The sequence below is a fragment of the Coregonus clupeaformis genome, chromosome 10 (genome assembly GCF_020615455.1).
Source record: "Coregonus clupeaformis isolate EN_2021a chromosome 10, ASM2061545v1, whole genome shotgun sequence".
NCBI classification, from domain to species: domain Eukaryota; kingdom Metazoa; phylum Chordata; class Actinopteri; order Salmoniformes; family Salmonidae; genus Coregonus; species Coregonus clupeaformis.
This window is the reverse complement of record NC_059201.1, coordinates 53896225-53922284: the sequence shown is the minus strand read 5'-3', so window position 1 is coordinate 53922284 and position 26060 is coordinate 53896225. Positions and strand designations below refer to the sequence as shown.

The following is a 26060-nucleotide window of genomic DNA, read 5'->3' as shown; positions in this document are numbered from 1 at the left end:
TATTTAACTAATTATGTGACTTCTGAAGGTAATTGGTTGCACCAGATCTTATTTAGGGGCTTCATAGCAAAGGGGGTGAACACATTTGCACGCAGCACTTTTCCGTTATTTATTTTGTATAATCTTTTGGAAAAAAAAATCACTTCACCAAATTGGACTATTTTGTGTATGTCCATTACATGAAATCCAAATAAAAATCCATTTAAATTACAGGTTGAAATGCAACAAAATAGGAAAAACAAGAAGGGGGGTGAATACTTTTGCAAGGCACTATACCTGTATATTCACCCAATGAAAAAGACAGCCAAAAGTTAATTGAGTTGCGAATGTGTTATAACTGTGCTTTCAACCATTTAAAAGCACAGCAAAGTTCAAATGGGAATACAATGTCAGATATTTTGTTTATTTATACAACAGATTCATGTGTTATAACAGTGCTGCATCTAATAGCAGAACCAATTACTTGGATTGCAGTTGAAGTTACCTTTTTAAGTACATGGTGCAAGTGATCAATGCTGTTTAAGATTCTGCTTATTATTATTATTATTATTATTATTATTACAGCAATTTTGAAGGTCTCCACAGACCCGCGACGACCTATTTTGTTAACTTGTCAACAAGTTAATAGGCTACTTATTGTATTTCAAATGTGATATTTAATTCTGTTTGGTTGTCAACGCAACCAAATATCAACATTTAAAGGAGATGTATCTTCTGCTTGGATAGTTCCATCTGTGGAACTTAGTCTGGCTTGAATTCCAGTTAGTCTACAAATTAATAATTGATATGTTGGATTCACGCCTCCATCTCAACCAAAAATCTAAGCTAAAGAGTAGGACCAACTACTTTATAACATTTGGCCAACGCGATAACGTCACAGCTATTGCATGTACAGTAGCTAGCTGTGTGATGCAGCACTCGGCGCACTTATCACGGCAGAACAGAAACTGCCTTTTCATGAAAACTCATTTGTGCTATTAGCTAGAGTGTCACTACACTAGCTAGAGGGAGTATTCAGCATTGTGTATGAACTGCCATTTTTAGCATCCCATTAGCATCCCTTTCATTTCATTATGGATTGATATGAGACTGTAAAAACTTGACCTGTAATCAGTTACGTTACCAGAAAAAATATTGCAAACAGATTGCAGATACTTTTGAAAAACTAGATGATTACTTCTTGGATTACTTTTAAATGTTTGCGAAAGAAACAAATACATTATGACACCTTTCTGTTTTCTAAATGACATTCAATTCAGCTTTGAAAAAAGGCGCAAGTTTAAGTTTGTTCCACCTGAGCGAGTCTGACCACAAGTCAGAGACCACTATGATGACGCACCTAATGTGCTTGATGGATCATTTTTGTCTTCTTCTCATGCTTCTTAAGGGAAAAGTAATCAAAAAGTAACAAAGTAATCCGATTACATTACTGAGTTTGGGTAATCCAAAAATTACGTTACTGATTACAATTTTGGACAGGGAACTAACTACTAACTGTACATTTAGAAAGTAACCTACCCAACAGATGCTAACGTTAGCTAGGTAGCACATTTTCGTGCACATTTTTGAATTTCATAAATACTGATTCTACAACCACAAAACACCTTAGCTATATGTAGAATTAGGTAGTGAAAACTTGCTCATGAAAAAAATAATCAATATTAACTACAGGTTTATCGTTTATGGTAAGATTAACTCTGACTTTTTAGAGGATGAAAGGGGTTTCAGAGGACGACGTCGCCTTGGTAATATTTTCTAGTGTTAGAACAGTACATTGTAGCCAAGCTCCTTTTGTGTTATGTGAGTGTTTGCGAGTTATCAGACAGATCCGTGCAGATGGCCGTAAGACAATGACCCTGGATGGGAGACCAAAGGGTAGCTGTAGATAGATCAAATCTCCAGTAGGAGGTGCTGCCAGCTTATAGTTTTTTAAATTTTTATAGTGGATATAAGATCTGATGTTGTTCAAAGGTACAAATTCAAAGGTTTGTCTCTGTTGAAATTTGGTGACATAATGACATAATCCTGTGGTTAAAATTTCACACTCAAAACAACGGTTTAGACTTTTGATGACCTTTCTCAAATCCAATGTATTTTCCACTTAGATTCCACGTCACAATACGTTGACAAATTACATGGAAACGACATTGATTCAACCAGTTTCTGCAAAGTGTCGGCGCGCGCAGAAATCATTTTAATATAATCATACTTATTAATTTGCCATACATATCTTTTTATATGGGTGTGAGTGGTGGTATGGGCTACATTGTTATTAGTTTGTGATAACGATCTACTCTGGGCTACTTGGCATCACTTTGAAATCAGTCATTACTTTACATTTTTGTTAATGTTGTTGACATTGCCTTTTAAATGGATAAAGTACAATCAATAGGCTACCTAGGCGATCCATGCAATTATGCTTTTAGGAACGTGGATTATGCATTTTTATATCAGAACATAGGCTACTGCTGTGTCGGTGTGAATATGGTGTGAATTCCTTAAATTACACAGATATGTCTCATGTTGAATTGTCAACGCTTTACCAGTGGCAGACGCGCCAGAATTTCCCCTCTAACCATAGTTACTACTCTCTGTTGATTTAAGGTGATTCCGACTGAGCTAATTGAGCGTACTGCTGCAACCCTTCCAGGGCTTTTGTCAATTCAGCACCAAAAGCAACTGGACAGCTCCACTAGCTGCTACTTTGTGCTCCTGTAAAGCAAAGCACATGGCTCGAACACTATTGCATTTGTGCCTAGAGGCAAATGGTTCCTACGATAGGAACCCAATTATTAAATCATTATATTAAGCTTTTTTTTCGGTCTGTATGTTTTCATTTGTTTTTCAATGCAGTATGGATATTTTTTATACCAGAGTAGAGCTTCTGATCAATGAGCATTGAAGGATGGAAGAGCAGTGAATCCTCACATTTTATTAATGTTCGTCTCTAATCTAGAATTTATACACTTTGTCTCTCCGTCTTCCCATCGCTCACATCCTGTTTTCTACATAAATACCGTTGTGGCCTCAGTAAGAAACATGAGATTCACATCCTTAGGCAGTTTTTCTATTTCTCTTTCCCAATGAACACAGTATTATTTGATCAAGTACTGTTATCCAATAATAGGCCTATGCCATTTATCTCTCTTCCTCCTTTCTATAGATTGAACATAGTATACCTTTATCAAGTAATATGCAGTTAGTCTCTCTATTTCTCCTTCCCATAGCCAAACACAGTAATAGGCTTTTATCAACATTATTACCTGCAAATGCACTACGTCTAGTCATTTGGCATCTTGGTCCTAGCAAATGGACTGCATTAGAATCAATCTGGGGATGCATAAAACATTGATTAGAGACAAATTAAAAGTCTTGCAACTGCTATGGGCATTTTCACACTGGCACAGATGTCACCCTGTGGTGAACAGGCTAGTGGGTTCAGACCAATGATTTATATATACACTAGATCAGTGGTTCTCAAACCTCTACTCGGGACCCCCAGATGTTTCACCATTTTGTTGTAGCCCTGAACTAGCACACCTGATTCACTAATCAAGGGCTTGATGATTAGTTGACAAGTTGAATCAGGTGTGCTACCTCTGGAATAGTTCAACTACATGGAACGGCTGGGGGTCCCCGAAGAGAGGTTTGAGAACCACTGCACTAGATGACTGACGCTGTGTTAAAGCCACCGCGCCTCCATCTTGGCGCACCCCCACCATTGTAAAAAATATTTTGGAAGCTATAGAAATGCATGAATTAATGTCTACATTTGTTTTTGCCACATTTATTATATTACAGACAGCTTAATGCATACTTTTAAATTATATTATGTGAGCTAAACATACAACAACAACATATGTATAAAACCATTTTCCTTCAAGTATAATTTTTTGAGATTGCTAATGTTATTGTCCCCACTACAACAGAAAAATACTTAAATACATGTAATTTTGTCATTGAAAAATGTCATTGAAATACTATACAATTCACAGGAGGTTGGTGGCACCTTAAGGGCGGCAGGTAGCTTAGTGGTTAAGAGCGTTGTGCCAGTAACCGAAAGGTCGCTGGTTCTAATCCCCGAGCCGACTAGGTGAAAAATCTGTCGATGTGCCCTTGAGCAAGGCACTTAACCCTAATTGCTCATGTAAGTCGCTCTGGATAAGAGCGTCTGCTAAATGACTAAAAAATAAATAAATAAATAATAATAATAATTGGGGAGGACGGGCTCGTGGTAATGTCTGGAGCGGAATAGGTGGAAAGGTATCAAATACATCAAACACATGGTTTCCATGTGTTTGATGCCATTCCATATGCGCCGTTCCAGCTATTATTATGAGCCGTTCTCCCCTCAGCAGCCTCCACTGGTAGAATTCCATTCATTCATTCCTATGGAGGACTGCTTCTACTGGGGAGTGCCAATATGGCCTCGCAATGGCCAATACATAGCATCAGCAATTCAGGGTTTATATACGCCATTGGTTCAGACACATTGGCATTTTCGCCCAGTGGCGAGAGTTTGAACCCAGGTTAACCTGCCCAGAGGTGAAATGGTCAATGTGGAAATGCTTATTAAACAGAAAATCTAATGACAAGACACTTTAAACAACATGCTTTTATCTAGCATAAAACTGCTATCTATTCCAAGCCGACAATAACATAACTGTGAATGCTGTTTTGTTTTAGTTTTTTTTACTAGAACTCTGTGTTGCCAAGGATCCGGTATGCTGACCTTCTAGGCAGAGTTGCAAAGAAAAAGCCATATCTCAGACTGGCCAATAAAAAGAAAAGATTAAGATGGGCAGTCTGATATGGCTTTTTCTTTGCAACTCTGCCTAGAAGGTCAGCATCCCGGAGTCGCCTCTACACTGTTGACGTTGAGACTGGTGTTTTGCGGGGTACTATTTCATGAAGCTGCCATTTGAGGACCTGTGAGGCGCCTGTTTCTCAAACTAGACACTCTAATGTATTGTCCTCTTGCTCAGTTGTGCACCGGGGCCTCCCACTCCTCTTTCTATTCTGGTTAGAGACAGTTTGCGCTGTTCTGTGAAGGGAGTAGTACACAGCGTTGTACGAGATCTTCAGTTTCTTGGCAATTTCTCGCATGGAATAGCCTTCATTTCTCAGAACAAGAATAGAGTGACGAGTTTCAGAATAAAGTTATTTGTTTCTGGCCATTTTGAGCCTGTAATCAAACCCACAATTGCTTATGCTCCAGATACTCAACTAGTCTCAAGAAGGCCAGTTTTATTGCTTCTTTAATCAGCACAACAGTTTTCAGCTGTGCTAACATAATTGCAAAATGGTTTTCTAATGATCAATTAGCCTTTTAAAATGATAAACTTGGATAAGCAAACACAACGTGCCATTGGAACACAGGACTGATGGTTGCTGATAATGGGCCTCTGTATGCCTATGTAGATATTCCATTAAAAATCAGCCGTTTCCAGCTACAATGGCCATTTAAAACATTAACAATGTCTACACTGTATTTCTGATCAATTTGATGTTATTTTAATGGACAAAAAAATGCTTTTCTTTCGAAAATAAGGACATTTTGGGAAAATTGGGTTGAGGTTGGGGGATTGTGGAGGCCAGGTCATCTGATGCAGCACTCCATCACTCTCCTTCTTGGTAAAATAGTGCTCGTGCTAATATTTATATATTTCTTAATTCCATTCTTTTACTTTTAGATTTGTGTATTGTTGTGAATTGTTAGATACTACTGCACTGTTGGAGCTAGGAACACAAGCATTTCGCTACACCCGCAATAACATCTGCTAAATATGTGTATGTGACCAATAACATTTGATTTGAGATAGTGAGCTCACCTGAGTAGGACTGATAAGACTAAGGCACTGCCAGCCAGGCTAAATATTACATCTGGCTGCCTGGTACACTAACACCCCACATGGGTGATAACAACGGGAGAAATGGATTCCTCCTTCAACATGAGAACAGTGCCTGAAAGCCTGATCGGCATTGCAGTGATAAAGCAAGAGGAAAAAGACAGAAGAGAGAAGGAATTGTTTTGCAACACATTGGAAGATTGTCAAGGGATGAGAGGAGAGTTTCACAGCAGTCTCATAACGGCAGACTATTGTCAGCGTACATCAGATTGTACTGAGAGGGAGAAAGCAGCCACAATAAAAGCTTTGAGTGATATAAAGATCGATGCCAGGCACTCCTGTCAAATTGGTCCAGGCATTCGATCAGATTAGATGTTTTAGTTTTTTGTTTCCTAATCACCCAATACTGATAAGGATTCTCAAAATGACGTCGTCCCCACAGTGACCGTACGTGCCCCAACCAGAAGCCATGGATTACAGGCAACATCTGCACTGAGCTAAAGGGTAGAGCTGCCGCTTTCAAGGACCGTGACTCTAACCCGGATGCTTATAAGAAATCCCGCTCTGCCCTCCGACGAACCATCAAACAGGCAAAGCGTCAATACAGGACTAAGATTGAATCGTACGACACCGGCTCCGACACTCGTCGGATGTAGCAGGGCTTGCAAACTATTACAGACTACAAAGGGAAGCAAAGCCGCGAGCTGCCCAGTGACACGAGCATACCAGATGAGCTAAATTACTTATATGCTCGCTTTGAGGCAAGCAACACTGAAGCATGCATGAGAGCATCAGCTGTTCCGGACGACTGTGTGATGGACAAAAGGAACACCTACGTGAGAATGCTGTTCATTGACTACAGCTCAGCGTTCAACACCATAGTGCCCTCAAAGCTCATCACTAAGCTAAAGACCCTGGGACTTAACACCTCCCTCTGCAACTGGATCCTGGACTTCCTGATGGGCCGCCCCCAGGAGGTAAGGGTAGGTAACAAACATCTGCCACGCTGATTCTCAACACGGGGGCCCCACAGGGGTGCATGCTCAGTCCCCTCCGGTACTCCCTGTTCACCCATGACTGCATGGCCAGGCATGACTCCATCACCATCATTAAGTTTGCCGACGACACAACAGTGGTAGGCCTGATCACCGACAACGATGAGACAGCCTATAGGGAGGAGGTCAGAGAACTGGCCATGTGGTGCCAGGATAACAACCTCTCCCTCAACGTGATCAAGACAAAGGAGATTATTGTGGACTACATTCTCATCGACTGCGTTGTAGTGGAGCAGGTTGAGAGCTTCAAGTTTGGTCACCATCACCAACAAACTAGCATGGTCCAAACACACCAAGACAGTCATGAAGAGGGCACGACAAAGCTATTCCCCCTCAGGAGACTGAAAAGATTTGGCATGGGTCCTCAGATCCTCAAATAGTTCTACAGCTGCACCATCGAGAGCATCCTGACTGGTTGCATCACTGCCTGGTATGACAACTGCTCGGCCTCCGACCGCAAGGCACTACAGAGGGTAGTGCGTACGGCCCAGTACATCACTGGGGCCAAGCTTCCTGCCATCCAGGACCTCTATACCAGGCGGTGTCAAAGGAAGGCCCTAAAAATTGTCAAAGACTCCAGCCACCCTAGTCATAGACTGTTCTCTCTGCTACCGCACGGCAAGTGGTACCGAAGCGCCAAGTCTAGGTGCAAAAGGCTTCTAAACAGCTTCTACCCCCAAGCCATAAGACTCCTGAACAGCTAATTTAATTGGCTATCCGGACTATTTGCATTTTTCCCCCACCCCTCCCCTCCACCCCCTCTTTTACGCTGCTGCTACTCTGTTTTTTTACCTACATGTACATATTACCTCAACTACCTCAACTAACCTGTGCCCCCGCACATTGACTCTGTACCAGTACCACTAAATATAGCCTCCCTACTATTATTTTACTGCTGCTCTTTAATTATAATTATTTTTTTTTTTTTGTTATCTATTTTTTACTTCACTTATTTTTCTTTAAACTGCATTGTTGGTTAAGGGCTTGTAAGTAAGCATTTCACTGTAAGGTCTACACCTGTTGTATTCGGCGCATGTGACAAATAACATTTGATTTGATGTCCTTTTTCCACCTCTGGGATTTACACCGGTGCATGGCCGAAAGACTCAGCCTTTTGTGTTTCCATGGCTGAGACTGAGGCCAAAGAAAAGTATTGGCTGGGCCCACATTGGTCCTACTCTGATTTAGTGCCACTAGGAAGTCTCATTATAATGTAGCCGAAGTGTGATTCATTTCAGCTCATTTCAGCTAAATTACCAAAATGTACAACAAAAATCTTCTTGGGAACATAGAGAAGGCGTAATCACAGCTGTTGCAGCATATAGAGAGGCAACATCTGTCTGGCAAAAGGCTGTGGGCCAAGTGCCTAATGAGGCTGAAAAACAGTGACTGCCATTGGGTAAGGGTGCTACCAGACCCAGTCTCCCAGTTGGACCGGTGTGCCTGCCGAGCGCAGACTCCAGGCACTCTCACTGCTAACAAGGAAGATGGGTGCAGTAATCTCGTTCCCAGACCCTTCCGCCCAATGCTTTGCCCAATAGCCTGGGGACAAGGTTTTGTAGCGTGGTAACACTTTACTTAAAGCCAACAGGTAGGTTATATGCATGATGATGTGGTTATGTATTGTAAGACTTAACATGTATGACCCTTTTATAATGACTTAGTATCTTTTTATAATAACTAAATGCCTGCCATTTTGAATAAGTTGACATTTTGATACATTAGAAAATAATAATATATGCCATTTAGCAGACGCTTTTATCCAAAGTGATATATAGTCATGCGTTCATACATTTTACGTATGAGTGGTCCCGGGAATCAAACCCACTACCTTGGCGTTACAAGCACCATGCTCTACCAATTGAGATACAAAGGACCACTTTCATTGGTGGACTTGTCATTAACATGCATGAGCCTTTTATAATGACTTAATTTCTTCTCATAATAACTAAATGCCGGCCATTTTGATCAGTTGAAACGTTGACACATAGATAGACAAAACATACAGTATAAGCTTTATTGTAAGAAGTTACAAAGGCTCATACTGGCTTATAAGAAGTTATAAACTAAACTATGATAGCTGAAGACTTTAAGTAAGTGTTACTGGTAGTTTTACTGTACGTAGTTCTGTGTTTGTGCGTATGTTTGAGAGCATGTACAGAGCCAGTCTATGTACGAGGCTGTACATCTATGGGTGTGCAACCATACTGACATTCATGTGTTTATGTGTGCTTTCATATGTGTGATGGCCGCAATGTGGACCGCAAAGTAAAACCCAGGCCATTTTAATTTTATACACATGAACACTCACTTTGCACTATACACATGGCAATACACATAATATACATTACCAGTCAAAAGTTTGGACACACCTACACATTCCAGGGTTTTTCTTTATTTTTACAATTTTCTACATTGTAGAATAATATTGAAGACATCAAAACTATGTAATAACACATATGGAATCATGTAGTAACCAAAAAAGTGGTAAACAAATCAAAATATATTTTATATTTGAGGTTCTTCAAATAGCCACCCTTTGCCTTGATGACAGCTTTGTACACTCTTGGCATTCTCTCAACCAGCTTCACCTGGAATGCTTTTCCAACAGTCTTGAAGGAGTTCCCACATATGCTGAGCACTTGTTGGCTGCTTTTCCTTCACTCTGCGGTCCGACTCATCCCAAACCATCTCAATTGGGTTGAGGTTGGGGGATTGTGGAGGCCAGGTCATCTGATGCAGCACTCCATCACTCTCCTTCTTGGTAAAATAGCCTTACACAGCCTGGAGGTGTGTTGGGTCATTGTCCTGTTGAAAAACAGATGGGGATGGCGTATCGCTGCAGAATGCTGTGGCAGCCATGCTGGTTAAGTGTGCCTTGAATTCTAAATAAATCAAAGCACCCCCACACTATAACACCTCCTCCTCCATGCTTTACGGTGGGAAATACACATGCAGAGATCATCCGTTCACCCACAATGCGTCTCACAAAGCCATGGCGGTTGGAACCAAAAATCTCAAATTTGGACTCCAGACCAAAGGACAAATTTCCACAAGTCTAATGTCCATTGCTCGTGTTTGTTGGCCCAAGCAGGTCTCTTCTTCTTATTGGTGCCCTTTAGTAGTGGTTTCTTTGCAGCAATTCGGCCATGAAGGCCTGATTCACACAGTCTCCTCTGAACAGTTGATGTTGAGATATGTCTGTTACTTGAACTCTGTGAAGCATTTTATTTGGGCTGCAATTTCTGAGGCTGGTAAATCTAATGAACTTATCTCCTGCAACAGACGTAACTCTGGGTCTTCCATTCCTGTGGATGAGAGCCAGTTTCATCATAGCGCTTGATGGTTTTTGCGACTGCACTTGAAAAAACGTTCAGAGTTCTTGAAATGTTCCGTATTTACTGACCTTCATGTCTTAAAGTAATGATGGACTGTTGTTTCTCTTTGCTTATTTGAGCTGTTCTTGCCATAATATGGACTTGGTCTTTTACCAAATAGGGCTATCTTCTGTATACCCCCATACGTTGTCACAACACAACTGATTGGCTCAAACGCATTAAGAAGGAAAGAAATTCCACGAATTAACATTTAAGAAGGCACACCTGTTAATTGAAATGCATTCCAGGTGACTACCTCATGAAGCTGGTTGAGAGAATGCCAAGAGTGTGCAAAGCTGTCATCAAGGCAAAGGGTGGCGATTTGAAGAATCTCAAATATAAAATGTATTTTGATTTGTTTAACACTTTTTTTTTGTTCTTTCATAGTTTTGATGTCTTCACTATTATTCTACAATGTAAAAAATAGTAAAAATAAAGAAAAACCCTTGAATGAGTAGGTGTGTGCAAACTTTTGACTGGTGGTGTATAAATGCATACAATTATCTGTATGGTCCCGTTTCTTATAACGTTATCCCATACATAACTTTATAGCAGAATTACAAGTCATGACATTTGTTATCATTGTTTCTGTATGTTGAGTGCACGCTTCATAGTTTACGTGGTAAGTCACTGGTATAATTTAACTCTATCATCTAACTTTAAAATTTAACCATTATTATTCTCAAAGAAACAGTCAAAGTTCTATGCAGTGTCTTGTTTACCTCTGTGTCTCAGCAGAGTTACCGGCACCATGCCTGCAGCATGTATGCCACTGTGTTCTATCTAGTAAAGGAGGTCCGACCGGAATTCCGATGTTAAAGTATGGTTCTGGAGGGGTGTTGAAAAACGCCTCTGTTCACCGCAGGGGCGTGTTTAAAATAGCCAAATACAGTTATACATTGATATTGTTTCGATATACTTATCAGGTTCTTAAATACAAGCATTATTTTAGCATTAACAGTACACAATATCAATGTATAACTGTATTTGGCTATTTTAAACACGCCCCTGCGGTGAACAGAGGCGTGTTTAAAATAGCCAAATACAGTTATACATTGATATTGTGTACTGTTAATGCAAAAATAATGCTTGTATTTAAGAACCTGATAAGTATATCAAAACTTTATATCATTATTGTCTGTATTGAAAATGTATGTTTTGCAGACTCCCTTGGAACAGAGAATTGGACTGGCCACTCCCCTTATAGTCTCTGTGTAACCAAAGATTATGGATATACTGACAAGATACAGGTCTCTCCGCCCTAACAATGGGAGTTGTTGTCCACAAAGCGGCACGGAGGGCTGTCTAGCTCCCGCCTATCCTTTCTTTGGATTGGTGGATACATCTCATTATTGTAATCCTTTTTTGTAATATTTGATGAAGGTTGTTGACATCAACTGCCTGTATTCAATGGAGAGAGATGCTATGCTACTAGCCTAATCCCATGAATATGCATAGCCATCTTGAGACAACTCCGATATAAAGTGTTTTTTCTAAACATTGCCCGAATGTCACGTGTCCTAATTATATCAGAACAGTCGTAACAACTTAAGCATTATGAAACTTCTATTCGATCAAATAAACCTCACGTAGCAAATAAGTCATAAATGTTTTGATTTATTTATTTTTGAACCAAATTCGACACTCATTGACCTCCATACAAAAACACCTTTCTTGGTGTGCGAAACAACGAAAATACGCCACCTGCTAGATGGAGATAGATTTTCCGCCGAGTTGGGCCTCTCTCATCCTCTTCCTGTCTGGTGTAATGTCCCATTCTGTTCCTGCACTTTAGACTTCAGTTCTTTTTTAAGTTGAGACTTTATAGGACAGTCAGTTCTTTTCATTTAATTGATCAATTTAGTCTGTTTTAAAGCTGGTTTATTTTCTCCTCATCATTTGTATTTTTCTATTTTGAGGAATAAAACCCTTACATTGTTTGCATGCTACTCGGTTGTCTCTCGTTGCCTGCTTGGTCATCATAACAATGAGCGTAGGCACGTTCGGTTGCTTGGGCTCGGCAATTTAGTGAAGGTCTATGGCTAAGCTGTGTAGAACCACTCCTCAGAGCTGTCTGTCACACTGCGCAGATAGGCCATCAATTGTGCCAGTGAGGAACCCAGCCTGTGTTGTGTGTTGAATGGACGGCTAACCAACGACCGTGGCTTGACCCCAATCAGGCAAGGTGAGGCGAGACATCGATGGAGAAAAGATTGGCCATGTCATTTCCTCCCGGCTTCTGAGTAGTTTCACATATTGCCAGTCCATTTTGGGTGTTTAGATTCTCTAGATGGAATAAGCTTATTCTGATTTAGTGGGTTTTGTGGTACAACACTGGCTGGTAATGTGGTAGTTTGGTGTTATGGTAACGCTGACTGCATTTACATGGAGTGTTCAAATCGAAGGCTTGAAGGAAAGCCTTGAAATTTATAGAAAATTATTGAGTACGCCAATATTATCAGGAAAAAATAGGCCTACGCAAGCACTTCTGTAACCATATTCACAAAGAGTTGGAGTGCTGAACTAGGGGCAGGTTCTCCTTCTTATTCATTCTGATTTAAAAGGCAAAACAGATCCTAGATCAGTACTCCTACTTTGAAACACTTAATGAATACAGGCCTTAGTCTTCCATTTCTACCCTTATCGTCCCTTATTTGCTCAAGATGGCGCTGTATCCTTAAAAGTCTGCGATCGTATTCTAGGGCAGATTGTGCTGAGAGGCTGTGTAATTACAGCCTATTAGGAGACCAATACATTATGCATTCAGGCAAAACTTGCTGTTCTCTCAGCTTGGTGTAAAACAGGCTAAAAACCACCCTGAAAAGTGATGTGCTCAGTCACTGTGACTTGTTTTCCTCAGGAAATACATCCAGCCTTGCAACTCATTCATTAAACATAATCAGTTAGCCACTTGTAAGGAGAGAGGTGAGCTCAAGTGTTTTATGAGTGTGTCAAAACCGACGACATTATGGAGAGACATTATTAGAGTTGACAGTCATTTGAGTTGGCAGTCATAAGAGTTGACAATCATTACAGTGGTGACAGCCTTTGGTTGAGAGGGCTTGACGAGCACCGGTTTTAAGTGTGTGTGCGTCTGCGTTGCAATGTGCTTACACACAGTATATGGAGACTAACAGACACAATTTGCACCTCGATGTAGTAGCTGACAGGTATCAGCCTGCCTCCGGTACGTTAGGGTTTAGTAGTGGGAACTGGATTACTAAGATTTACTTAGATTTCCCGCCCAAACCCACTTCTGTTTCCCGCGATAAATACAGTGCCTTGCAAAAGTAATCATCCCCCTTGGCGTTTGTCCTATTTTGTTGCATTACAACCTGTAATTTAAATGGATTTTGATTTTGATTTCATGTAATGGACATACACAAAATAGTCCAAATTGTTGAAGTGAATTGAAAAAAATAACTTGTTTCAAAAAATTAAAAATTAAAAAATTACAGAAAAGTGGTGCGTGCATACAGTGGGGGAAAAAAGTATTTAGTCAGCCACCAATTGTGCAAGTTCTCCCACTTAAAAAGATGAGAGAGGCCTGTAATTTTCATCATAGGTACACGTCAACTATGACAGACAAAATGAGAAAAAATAATCCAGAAAATCACATTGTAGGATTTTTAATGAATTTATTTGCAAATTATGGTGGAAAATAAGTATTTGGTCAATAACAAAAGTTTCTCAATACTTTGTTATATACCCTTTGTTGGCAATGACACAGGTCAAACGTTTTCTGTAAGTCTTCACAAGGTTTTCACACACTGTTGCTGGTATTTTGGCCCATTCCTCCATGCAGATCTCCTCTAGAGCAGTGATGTTTTGGGGCTGTCGCTGGGCAACACGGACTTTCAACTCCCTCCAAAGATTTTCTATGGGGTTGAGATCTGGAGACTGGCTAGGCCACTCCAGGACCTTGAAATGCTTCTTACGAAGCCACTCCTTCGTTGCCCGGGCGGTGTGTTTGGGATCATTGTCATGCTGAAAGACCCAGCCACGTTTCATCTTCAATGCCCTTGCTGATGGAAGGAGGTTTTCACTCAAAATCTCATGATACATGGCCCCATTCATTCCTTCCTTTACACGGGATCAGTCGTCCTGGTCCCTTTGCAGAAAAACAGCCCCAAATCATGATGTTTCCACCCCCATACTTCACAGTAGGTATGGTGTTCTTTGGATGCAACTCAGCATTCTTTGTCCTCCAAACATGACGAGTTGAGTTTTTACCAAAAAGTTATATTTTGGTTTCATCTGACCATATGACATTCTCCCAATCCTCTTCTGGATCATCCAAATGCACTCTAGCAAACTTCAGACGGGGCCTGGACATGTACTGGCTTAAGCAGGGGGGACACGTCTGGCACTGCAGGATTTGAGTCCCTGGCGGCGTAGTGTGTTACTGATGGTAGGCTTTGTTACTTTGGTCCCAGCTCTCTGCAGGTCATTCACTAGGTCCCCCGTGTGGTTCTGGGATTTTTGCTCACTGTTCTTGTGATCATTTTGACCCCCACGGGGTGAGATCTTGCGTGGAGCCCCAGATCGAGGGAGATTATCAGTGGTCTTGTATGTCTTCCATTTCCTAATAATTGCTCCCACAGTTGATTTCTTCAAACCAAGCTGCTTACCTATTGCAGATTCAGTCTTCCCAGCCTGGTGCAGGTCTACAATTTTGTTTCTGGTGTCCTTTGACAGCTCTTTGGTCTTGGCCATAGTGGAGTTTGGAGTGTGACTGTTTGAGGTTGTGGACAGGTGTCTTTTATACTGATAACAAGTTCAAACAGGTGCCATTAATACAGGTAACGAGTGGAGGACAGAGGAGCCTCTTAAAGAAGAAGTTACAGGTCTGTGAGAGACAGACATCTTGCTTGTTTGTAGGTGACCAAATACTTATTTTCCACCATAATTTGCAAATAAATTCATTAAAAATCCTACAATGTGATTTTCTGGATTTTTTTTTTCTCAATTTGTCTGTCATAGTTGACGTGTACCTATGATGAAAATGACAGGCCTCTCTCATCTTTTTAAGTGGGAGAACTTGCACAATTGGTGGCTGACTAAATACTTTTTCCCCCCACTGTATGTATTCACCCACTTTGCTATGAAGCCCCTAAATAGGATCTGGTACAACCAATTACCTTCAGAAGTCACATAATTAGTTAAATAAAGTCCACCTGTGTGCAATCTAAGTGTCACATGATCTGTCACATGATCTCAGTATATATACACCTGTTCTGAAGGCCCCAGAGTCTGCAACACCACTAAGCAAGGGGCACCACCAAGCAAGCGGAAGACCAAGGAGCTCTCCAAACAGGTCAGGGATAAAGTTGTGGAGAAGTACAGATCAGGGTTGGGTTATGAAAAAAATATCCGAAACTTTGAACATCCAACGGAGCACCATTAAATCCATTATAAAAAAATGGAAAGAATAAGGCACCACAAGAAACCTGCCAAGAGAGGGCTGCCCACCAAAACTCACGGACCAGGCAAGGAGGGCATTAATCAAAGAGGCAACAAAGAGACCAAAGATAACCCTGAAGGAGCTGCAAAGCTCCACAGCAGAGATTGGAGTATCTGTCCATAGGACCACTTTAAGCCGTACACTCCACAGAGCTGGGCTTTACGGCATGTGGGAGACTTCCCAAACATATTGAAGAAGGTACTCTGGTCAGATGAGACTAAAATAGAGCTTTTTGGCCATCAAGGAAAACGCTATGTCTGGCGCAAACCCAACACCTCTCATCACCCCGAGAACACCATTGAAGCATAGTGGTGGCAGCATCATGCTGTGGGGATATTTTTCATCGGCAGTGACTGGGAAACTGGTCAGAATTGAAGGAATGATGGATGGCGCTAAATACAGGGAAATTCTTGAGGGTAACCTGTTTCAGTCTTCCAGAGATTTGAGACTGGGACGGAGGTTCACCTTCCAGCAGGACAATGACCCTAAGCATACTGCTAAAGCAGCACTCGAGTGGTTTAAGGGGAAACATTTAAATGTCTTGGAATGGCCTCGTCAAAGCCCAGACCTCAATCCAATTGAGAATCTGTGATATGACTTAAAGGTTGCAGAACCCATCCAACTTGAAGGAGCTGGAGCAGTTTTGCCATGATGAATGGGCAAACATACCAGTGGCTAGATGTGCCAAGCTTATAGAGACATACCCCAAGAGTCTTGCAGCTGTAATTGCTGCAAAAGGTGGCTCTACAAAGTATTGACTTTGGGGGGGTGAATAGTTATGCACACTCAAGTTTTCTGTTTTTATGTCTTATTTCTTGTTTGTTTCACAATAAAAAATATTTTGCATCTTCAAAGTGGTAGGCATGTTGTGTAAATCAAATGATACAAACCCCCCCAAAATCAATTTTAATTCCAGGTTGTAAGGCAACAAAATAGGGAAAATGCCAAGGGGGGTGAATACTTTCGCAAGCCACTGTAACTGTGAGAAACCAGTAAATTATAATAAATTATTTATATGAACAACATGATGTTAAATGGAACTGTTACATTATATGCAGTGTCTACATATTGCTTCTCTTCAGCCTGCTCTGCTAGCTGCATGATCAATCATCAACGCTCAAATTATTTTTCGACATAAAAACACGAGCAAATCAGCTCTAATTTTGGAAATCTGTTCCAAAGTATTCCCACTCATAATAGAGAGAGAGAGAGAGAGTGCATGTGATATTCAAATGTAAGGTTTGAAATGATTATGTTTAAGTCAAATGTTATACAGTTGAATTCGGAAGTTTAGCCAAATACATTTAAACTCTGTTTTTCATAATTCCTGACATTTAGGATCAACTCTTTATTTTAAGAATGTGAAATGTCAGAATAATAGTAGAGAGAATGATTTATTTCAGCTTTTATTTCTTTCATCACATTCCCAGTGGGTCAGAAGTTTACATACACTCAATTAGTATTTGGGAGCATTGCCTTTCAATTGTTTAACTTGGGTCAAACATTTCGGGTAGCCTTCCACAAGCTTCCCACAATAAGTTGGGTGAATTTTGGCCCATTCCTCCTGACAGAGCTGGTGTAACTGAGTCAGGTTTGTAGGCCTCCTTGCTCGCACACGCTTTTTCAGTTCTGCCCACAACTTTTCTATAGGATTGAGGTCAGGGCTTTGTGATGGCCCCTCCATTACATTGACTTTGTTGTCCTTACTAACTTTGGAAGTATGCTCTGGGTCATTGTCCATTTGGAAGACCCCTTTGCGACCAAGCTTTAACTTCCTGACTGATCTCTTGAGATGTTGCTTCAATATATCCACATAATTTTCCTTCCTCATGATGCCATCTATTTTGTGAAGTGCACCAGTACCTCCTGCAGCAAAGCACCCCCATAGCATGATGCTGCCACCCCCGTGCTTCACGGTTGGGATGGTGTTCTTCGGCTTGCAAGCGTCCCACTTTTTCCTCCAAACATAACAATGGTCATTATGGCCAAACAGTTCTATTTTTGTTTCATCAGACCAGAGGACATTTCTCCAAAAAGTACGATCTTTGTCCCCATGTGCAGTTGCAAACTGTAGTCTGGCTTTTTTATGGTGGTTTTGGAGCAGTGGCTTCTTCCTTGCTGAGCGGCCTTTCAGGTTATGTCGATATAGGACTAATTTTACTGTGGATATAGATACTTTTGAACCTGTTTCCTCCAGCATCTTCACAAGGTCCTTTGCTGTTGTTCTAGGATTGATTTGCACTTTTCGCACCAAAGTACGTTCATCTCTAGGAGACAGAACGTGTCTCCTTCCTGAGCGGTATGACGGCTGCGGGGTCCCATGGTGTTTATACTTGCGTACTATTGTTTTTACAGATGAACGTGGTACCTTCAGGCATTTGGAAATTGCTCCCAAGGATGAACCAGACTTGTGGATGTCTACAATTTTTTTCTGAGGTCTTGGCTGATTTCTTTTGATTTTCCCATGATATCAAGCAAAGGGGCACTGAGTTTGTCACCTCCAATGCTTAGCTCCATTCCGTTTATTTTTTATCCTGAAAAACTCCCCAGTTCTTAACGATTACAAGCATACTCATAACATGATGCAGCCACCACTATGCTTGAAAATATGAAGAGTGGTACTCAGTAATGTGTTGTATTGGATTTGCCCAAACATAACACTTTGTTTTCAGGACAAAAAGTTAATTGCTTTGCCACATTTTTTGCATATTACTTTAGTGCCTTATTGCAAACAGGATGTATGTTTGGGAATATTTGTTATTCTGTACAGGCTTCCTTCTTTTCGTTCTGTCAATTAGGTTAGTGTTTTGGAGTTACTACATTGTTATTGGTTCATCCTCAGTTTTGTCCTATCACAGCCATTAATCTCTGTTTTAAAGTCACCATTGGCTGTATGGTGAAATCCCTGAGCGGTTTCCTTCCTCTCCGACACCTGGGTTAGGAAGGACGCCTGTATCTTTGTAGTGACTGAGTGTATTGATACACCATCCAAAGTGTAATTAATAACTTCACCATGCTCAAAAGGATATTCAATATCTGCTTTTCTTTCTACCCATCTACCAATAGGTGCCCTTCTTTGCGAGGCAATGGTAAATCTCCATGGTCTTTGTGTTTGAACCTGGTTCACTGATGAGCTGTGCAGAATGAAGACTCACGGCAGTAAGCTTGAGAGACATTGGAGGAAGGATGGCCTCACTGTCCACCTACTGGCCTATAAAGACCTACTGGCCTATAAAGACCACCAAACTCATGCTGTCCAGCAGCCTCATCTGCGCAGTGCAATCACTTCTCAGATTTTTTCAAGACAAAGATTGACACCATCAGGACAAACATCATGGCCTCTAAGACGGCCTGCATCCCACCTCCTGAGCCCCCAACCCAGACTGCCCCTTCCTTCAGCAACTTTACAGAAGTCACATCCGCTGCTGTTTAGTCAATCATCTCTAAAATGAAGGCCACCACTTGCTCCCTTGACCCTATCCCTACATCCCTACTCAAAACCTGCTCATCTAGCCTGCTTATGTTTGTCACCACCCTGATCAACAAGTGTGTGCTGACCGGAGAGGTACCATCGATCTTCAAAACAGCTGCAGTCGCCCCCTTACATTAGAAGCCCAACCTTGGCCAGGACATCCTTTCCAACAACAGGCCCATCTCCAACCTCCCCTTCCTATCAAAAGTACTGGAGAAAGTGGTTACAAACCAGCTTCAATCGCAACTGTCATCTAATCAGTTGTACAAGGTTTTCCAGTCTGATTTCCGGCCCTTGCACAGCACCGAAACAGCTCTGGTTAAAGTTACCAATGCCCTACTGATGGCTGTTGATTCTGGATCTCAGTGCTGCTTTTGACACCGTAGACCACATCATCCTCCTGCGGCATCTCAGAGAGCACACTGCTCTCTGGAACACCTCTGAACTGATTCTCCTCCTACCTCTTCAATAGGAAGCAATACATCACTATTGGAGAGTCCAGATCGGAGGAGTCTGCAGTCATATGCGGTGTCCCACAGGGTCAGTGCTGGGGCCTATCCTGTTTTTAATTTACATCCTCCCTCTCGGATAAATCCTCAGAGATTATAACATCAACATCCACTGCTACGCTGACGATACCCAGGTTTACATTAACACCAAACCGTACACCATCTCAGTCCTAGCAAAGCTGCCTAGAGGACATCAGGGCATGGATGAAAGAGAACTTCCTCCAGTTGAACAGTAGCAAGGCTGAAGCTATGCTTATGGGAACACCCAAGCAGTTCACCAGTGCTGGAAACATTTGCCCTACAATCAACAGCCAGGCCATCCATCTGTCATCTCCAACCTAGGAGTCAAGTTTGATCCTTCTCTGTCCTTCGATGCCCACATAAAACAAATATTTAAAACATAATTTTTCCATCTAACAAATATTGCCCGGGTCATACCAAAGCAGCCAACAAGTGCTCAGCATATGTGGGAACTCCTTCAAGACTGTTTGGAAAGCATTCCAGGTGAAGCTGGTTGAGAGAATGCCAAGAGTGTGCAAAGCTGTCATCAAGGCAAACGGTGGCTATTTGAAGAATCTCAAATATAAAATATATTTTGATTTGTTTCACACTGTTTTGGTTACTACATGATTCCATATGTGTTATTTCATAGTTTTGATGTCTTCACTATTATTCTACAATGTAGAAAATAGTAAAAATAAAGAAAAACCCTTGAATGAGTAGGTGTGTCCAAACTTTTGACTGGTACTGTACATCCTGTATACCAAATGCATATTGATACTACAACACTTTCCAACACAACCCTATTGTACAAGTAGCCTTCGATTCAATGTACAGAGTGCTTTTAGTTATCATGTTTCATGAATCCTCCCCATGTTAGTCCTTGACCGTCAGATTACATAGTTAACTACCACGTTATCCAATTTCACCTTCCGGGTTATGCTACAATAACCTCACAGCGCCAAACCTAGCCGATCGATCGCCCCAGCGAGCAACACTCCCTCACAGTTCAAAGCGGACCTCCATTTTAAACCGGGCCATGTTCGACTTCAGACAGAAACGTTGGCGGTGGCACCAATTAGCTCGGTCTCCTCAAATCCAATCAAAGGCTTCGCCGGAGTCGCTGTGCTAAGATGGGAGCGCAAACCTTCAACCTGACACGACGCTTGTATTCCCTGATGGAGAGCGCTTTTCCATGAACTAATTTGCAAGGCACAGTGCGGTGGAGAAGTGCTCGGCTTACTGAGGGGACTCAGCCAGAGGCTTGTGGCTGTAGCTGCAGTAATTGATTGCTGCTTCACCAGTCACCTGCTTAACTACAGACCGTGTCACAGGGAGAAATTGATGTCTGGGATGACTGCATTAGGATGACTAAATACAAACACACCTATACACGCACACATGCAAATTACAGTTAGGATTTGTGCCGACATACTTGTGCAAAGACACACAAATGCATACATGGACGGAAGATGCAAAGACGCACACAAACCAAAGTGAGACATCACTGCAGGGCTACCCTGCTGAGGGAGTGATGGATTTTCAGCTGTCTGTAATTTTTTGGGAGCGTGGAGTTGAAATATTGTTTTTGGTCCCCCGAGCTGCTAGCTGGAGGACTAGAACTGGAGCACTGTGGGGGCTTGTGTGTCACTCTTTTTTCCTCTCTCATTTTCTCTCCTCCCCTTGCTCTCGCTCCCTCTCTCTCCCCCCTCCCCTCTCCTCGAGGCTGGCAGGGATTCAGTGGTGCAGATCTGAAACAGGCCAGGCTTTTCCTCTGGCTCCTGATCCATGTACTCCCTGTGCTACTGCTGTTACTGCTTCTGCTGCTGCTGAGTGGGCTGTATTTCTTCCAGCCTGTCTGGCAGCATCTGTCTGAGCCCGAGGCGAGATGACGTGACCACTTACTTTGACACTGAGGGAAAAAGAACATCCTTCTACCACTTCTACTACAGAAACGGCCAGAGGAAATGGTTTATCAATGACCAGAGCCTGGTGAAAGATAAGAGAGAGGGGGGAGAGAGAGGGGGAGAGAGAACAAGACCGAAGGAGGGAGAAAATTAAAGAAAGACTAAATAAAATTAAGAGGGAGAGAGAAAGAGGGAGACCATTCTCTAGGACCCTGACTAATACTTTAAGGCTGAGATAAGCGATACAAAAGGAAAATCCCCATCCGTCAAAACCCTATTGGTCATCCTTTACAGAGGAGCAGGCCCAGACATGTAACAGAGAATGGCCTATAGAGTTTTAGGCTATATTCCTATTATCTCCCTCCAGCCAAACTTGCAACAAGCTAATGCTTTTAAATGCTTGAAAGGGAGTGAATGAGTGTGCACTTCTGGAGAATGGGAGAGACACAGTTTCTCTTTTTCAGGGGAGACATGAATGGGTCTTGCTGGTCATGAAACATTTAGAAAATGACCTGTTTATCAATGACATCAGTTCACTGATCCGTTTCTTTTGTTTTTATTTGCGTAATTGTACTTAGCATCCAGCACCTGTGGCAAGTTATTTGATGTTTCATGTCCAAGCCTCTATCTTCTTGGTTGTGGTCCATAGACAGTGATTTCAAAGACAAATTTAAGATTCTTATTAGGCACCAAACGGAAGAAAACAGACTGAAACATGGAATCGGAACTACCTGAACTTGCCCAATAAGAAACGCTTGGTTTCATTTTCCGTTGCAAAACGGTTTGCTACGGTGTGCCCTAATGAATAGAACCCAGGAGAAGGGGACCACCTTGGTGTACTCAATGCACTCCAATCAAAACCGGGTCAAGGACATACAATCTGCTGTTTCCTGTGTCCAATGCCCTCAGGTCGACCAATGTAATCTGTTCAGAATCAATGGGCTAAAAGTAGAGGAGATATCTCTTCTCATCTGGTGTCACTTAATACACTGTTCACCATGTCCTCCATGTCTGTTTTCAGTTGCTCTTCTATCTGAAATGACCCACACCAAAATGCTCACTGTAAACTGAACCACTGCATGCTTCAAATATGGAAATCCCAAAACAAGTGTCTTTCTAAAGATCAACTAATTACTATCTTGGTTTTTCAAATGTATTGTAGCAAACAGTTACATTGCACCACCCCTTTGTGGGTCTCGAACCCAGGTCTCCTAGTCTGCAGGCATTTTGATTCAGTTGAAATGTTGCTACATAGAAACATAACATATAAGACTTATTACAAGCCATTGTAAAGGTTCATACACACTTATAAAAAGTTGAAATGGTTATATGTACAGGTTTTAACTAGTGTTACAACTTATTTTTTCTCTAGTCATCCTTGACACAGCACCAATGATTCATCAGTTTATTTTTCAAATGGTGTCACTGTAAACACACTGACGTGGGATTTTTTAAATCGACATACCCGACAACTGTTTCCGAGTAGTCGAGTGAACTGTCGGGAGGCCTAATTAATCATCTTGCAGCGACCCTGCAGGATAAAGCCGGGAATAGGATGCCATTTGGGACTCAGCCTCTGTCATGGTGACGAGCAAGTATCCATTTACCCTGGTTTGTAAAGTTTTGCGTCATACATTGATGTCCCAAGGCAAGCATTGTCAGTCATAATAGACACTTCCTAGCAGATGTCTCGCTCAATGTCCTTGAAAGATATAACATTTTACAATGAAGTCATTTGGCAGACGCTCTTAGAAAGTCTTCAGAGCGACCTACATTGACTGATACTGGCAAGAAGATAAATCAACCACATATCACTGCAAGGAAAACTTTAAAAGTAGCAGCTATCTGCCAAAGCAGTGCCAACAAGAGTAATGGGAAAGACAAATACAAGTGTTATGTGTTTGGGGGAGAAAATGGGGTGGGGGCCTCTGTTTTGGATCCATTTTGGTTTAATATGTGGTTTATTTAAAGCTGAGATCTGCAAAAGGTGAAAGCGCCACTGGTCGCTCTAGGCGCATTTGTTATAGTTTTTGTTTTGTTGACTAAACAGAGCTGAGATGCATCCAAAAGGAGGTGAGCAGCGTGCACATTTTTGTTTTGTTTTTTTTGCTGTACATTTTCTGCTGTACTATTGCGCGTGCACTGACGTCTGAGGGGAAAAAAACAGTGGTCTTGACATTTGACCACTTTTGAGGCATGAAAACATTAGACAAACATTAGACAAACATTGATTTTGGAGTAAACTATCACTTTCAGACTCCATTTTTTATTTGTTTTTACCAGGAAGTTCCATTGAAGTCAGAATACCTTATTCCCAAGGGAGACACCTGTGGTGTAGTGTTCTGGAAATACCAATACTGTCTTCAATATTTTTCTCATTGTATTTCCTTTTGCCTTTTTCAGTTTATTTAACTTACTCTCCTCGAATTTCCCCCTTGCCCCAACCCCGACCTTCGCATCACTGTCTACTATAACATTGAGCCCACTACTCACCATTTAAATCTGTTTAACCATAGAGCGAAAAATGCCAATATATTACCTTTTCCCCTCCTCCCCAGCTCTGATCTATAGGACTCAAACCCTCTTGGGTTCCTAACCAGCTACTGTCAGACTAATCTCCTGCATCTCCTGCAAAAGCTCATATGTCTCTTTATGGCCTGGGAGAGGGATACCGTGAAGCTCAGCAATTCCATATTATCAATTGAATTTGTGAAGCCACTGAAAACCCATCATATCTCTCTGCGTGTGAAATTGGTATTACTTGCAGGTTTATTGACTTGCCTGTGGTATATAGGGGTACTTATAGTTATTATCGGTGGAGACAGAACACAATTTGTAATTTAAGTGTATATTGATTGGATTGGACATGGTACAGATTGACCTTTAATGTGTTTTCTCTGATCTTGTTATCCACAGTTTTCTGCTGGTCTTCTCCTGTCTGGTCCTCTCTGTGTTTTCCACCATTAAGGAGTATGAGAAGAGCTCCGAAGATGCCTTGTATATACTGGTAGGCACTCGGTCTTGCACTTACAGTTCATGAAACTTATAAGTAACACTGTTATGTATATGGGGCATACAACCATCTCAGCTCTGCAGATTTTGCTGCGTAGAGACAGAATCATTAGATCACTGATTCTGGTATTGCCCATATGTAGAATGTTTCTGGTCACAGGTTCAGGAATGGCTGAAAAATCACAACATTACCCTACAAATAGCAGTGTTGGGAGATTTGGAAAGCCATAGTCAATCAATCAACAATATAATAATACTTTTAGTAAAATATTCATCTTTACACATGCAAATCAAAAGAAGGCAGTTTATGGAGATGGGTGGGATGGACTGAGAGTAGCTGAAGGGTGGGGTTTAAAAGCTCATGTTGTATAATAGTTATGAAAAAAACAATATATCATGTATACTGTACAGCCCTCAAACTCAACTCTGGACTGGTTCCACTGCATTTTTTTATTGTTACCCTCTAATCAGGGACTGATTTAGACTTGGGACACCAGGTGTGTGCAATTAATTATCATCTAGAACAGAAAACCACCAGGCTCCGGGCCTCGTAGGGTAAGAGTTGAGTTCCCTTGCTGTACAGTATGTGTTTGGATACTGTCTATCCAAATGTGATGTATGTCAAGTAACTATATTCTTGTCATGTAACTACTGTGAAGAAAAGAAAGAGAGCAGTGTATGTAAAATGTGTGAAGAATATACATGTAACAAAGTAACATGTAACACAGACACATGGGATGAATGGGATTTATTATCTGTTAATTTCATCACCTATTCATACTTTAAGCAAGGAGTTGCTAATTGTTTACCTCAATGTTGGTTATATACAGTGCATTCGGAAAGTATTCAGACCCCTTCACTTTTTCCACATTTTGTTACGTTACAGCCTTATTCTAAAATTGATTAAATAGTTGTTTTCCCTCATCAATCTACACACAATACCCCATGATGACAAAGCAAAAACAGTTTTTTATTATTTTTTGCAAATGTACACTACCGTTCAAAAGTTTGGGGTCACTTAGAAATATCCGTATTTTCGAAAGAAAAGCAATTTATTTGTCCATTAGAATAACATCAAATTGATCAGAAATACAGTGTAGACATTGTTAATGTTGTAAATGGCTATTGTAGCTGGAAACAGCTGATTTTTAATGGAATATAGTACAGCGCAAACTGTCTCTAACCAGAATAGAAAGAGGAGTGGGAAGCCCCGGTGCACAACTGAGCAAGAGGACAAATACATTAGAGTGTCTAGTTTGAGAAACAGATGCCTCACAGGTCCTCAACTGGCAGCTTCATTAAATAGTACCCGCAAAACACCAGTCTCAACGTCAACAGTGAAGAGGCGACTTCGGGATGCTGACCTTCTAGGCAGAGTTGCAAAGAAAAAGCCATATCTCAGACTGGCCAATAAA

The 26060-nt window shown here is 41.4% G+C and overlaps 1 protein-coding gene across 1 annotated transcript in view; it reads left to right on the top strand.

The window, feature by feature from the left end:
- LOC121575567 (potassium voltage-gated channel subfamily KQT member 2) overlaps positions 1 to 26060 on the top strand; it is a 110274-nt gene that overhangs the window by 4167 nt on the left and 80047 nt on the right. Inside the window, exon 2 of the mRNA XM_041888742.2 lies at positions 24550 to 24640. Coding sequence (XP_041744676.2) covers positions 24550 to 24640 — 91 coding nt within the window. The remainder of the gene's footprint in view (positions 1 to 24549; positions 24641 to 26060) is intronic.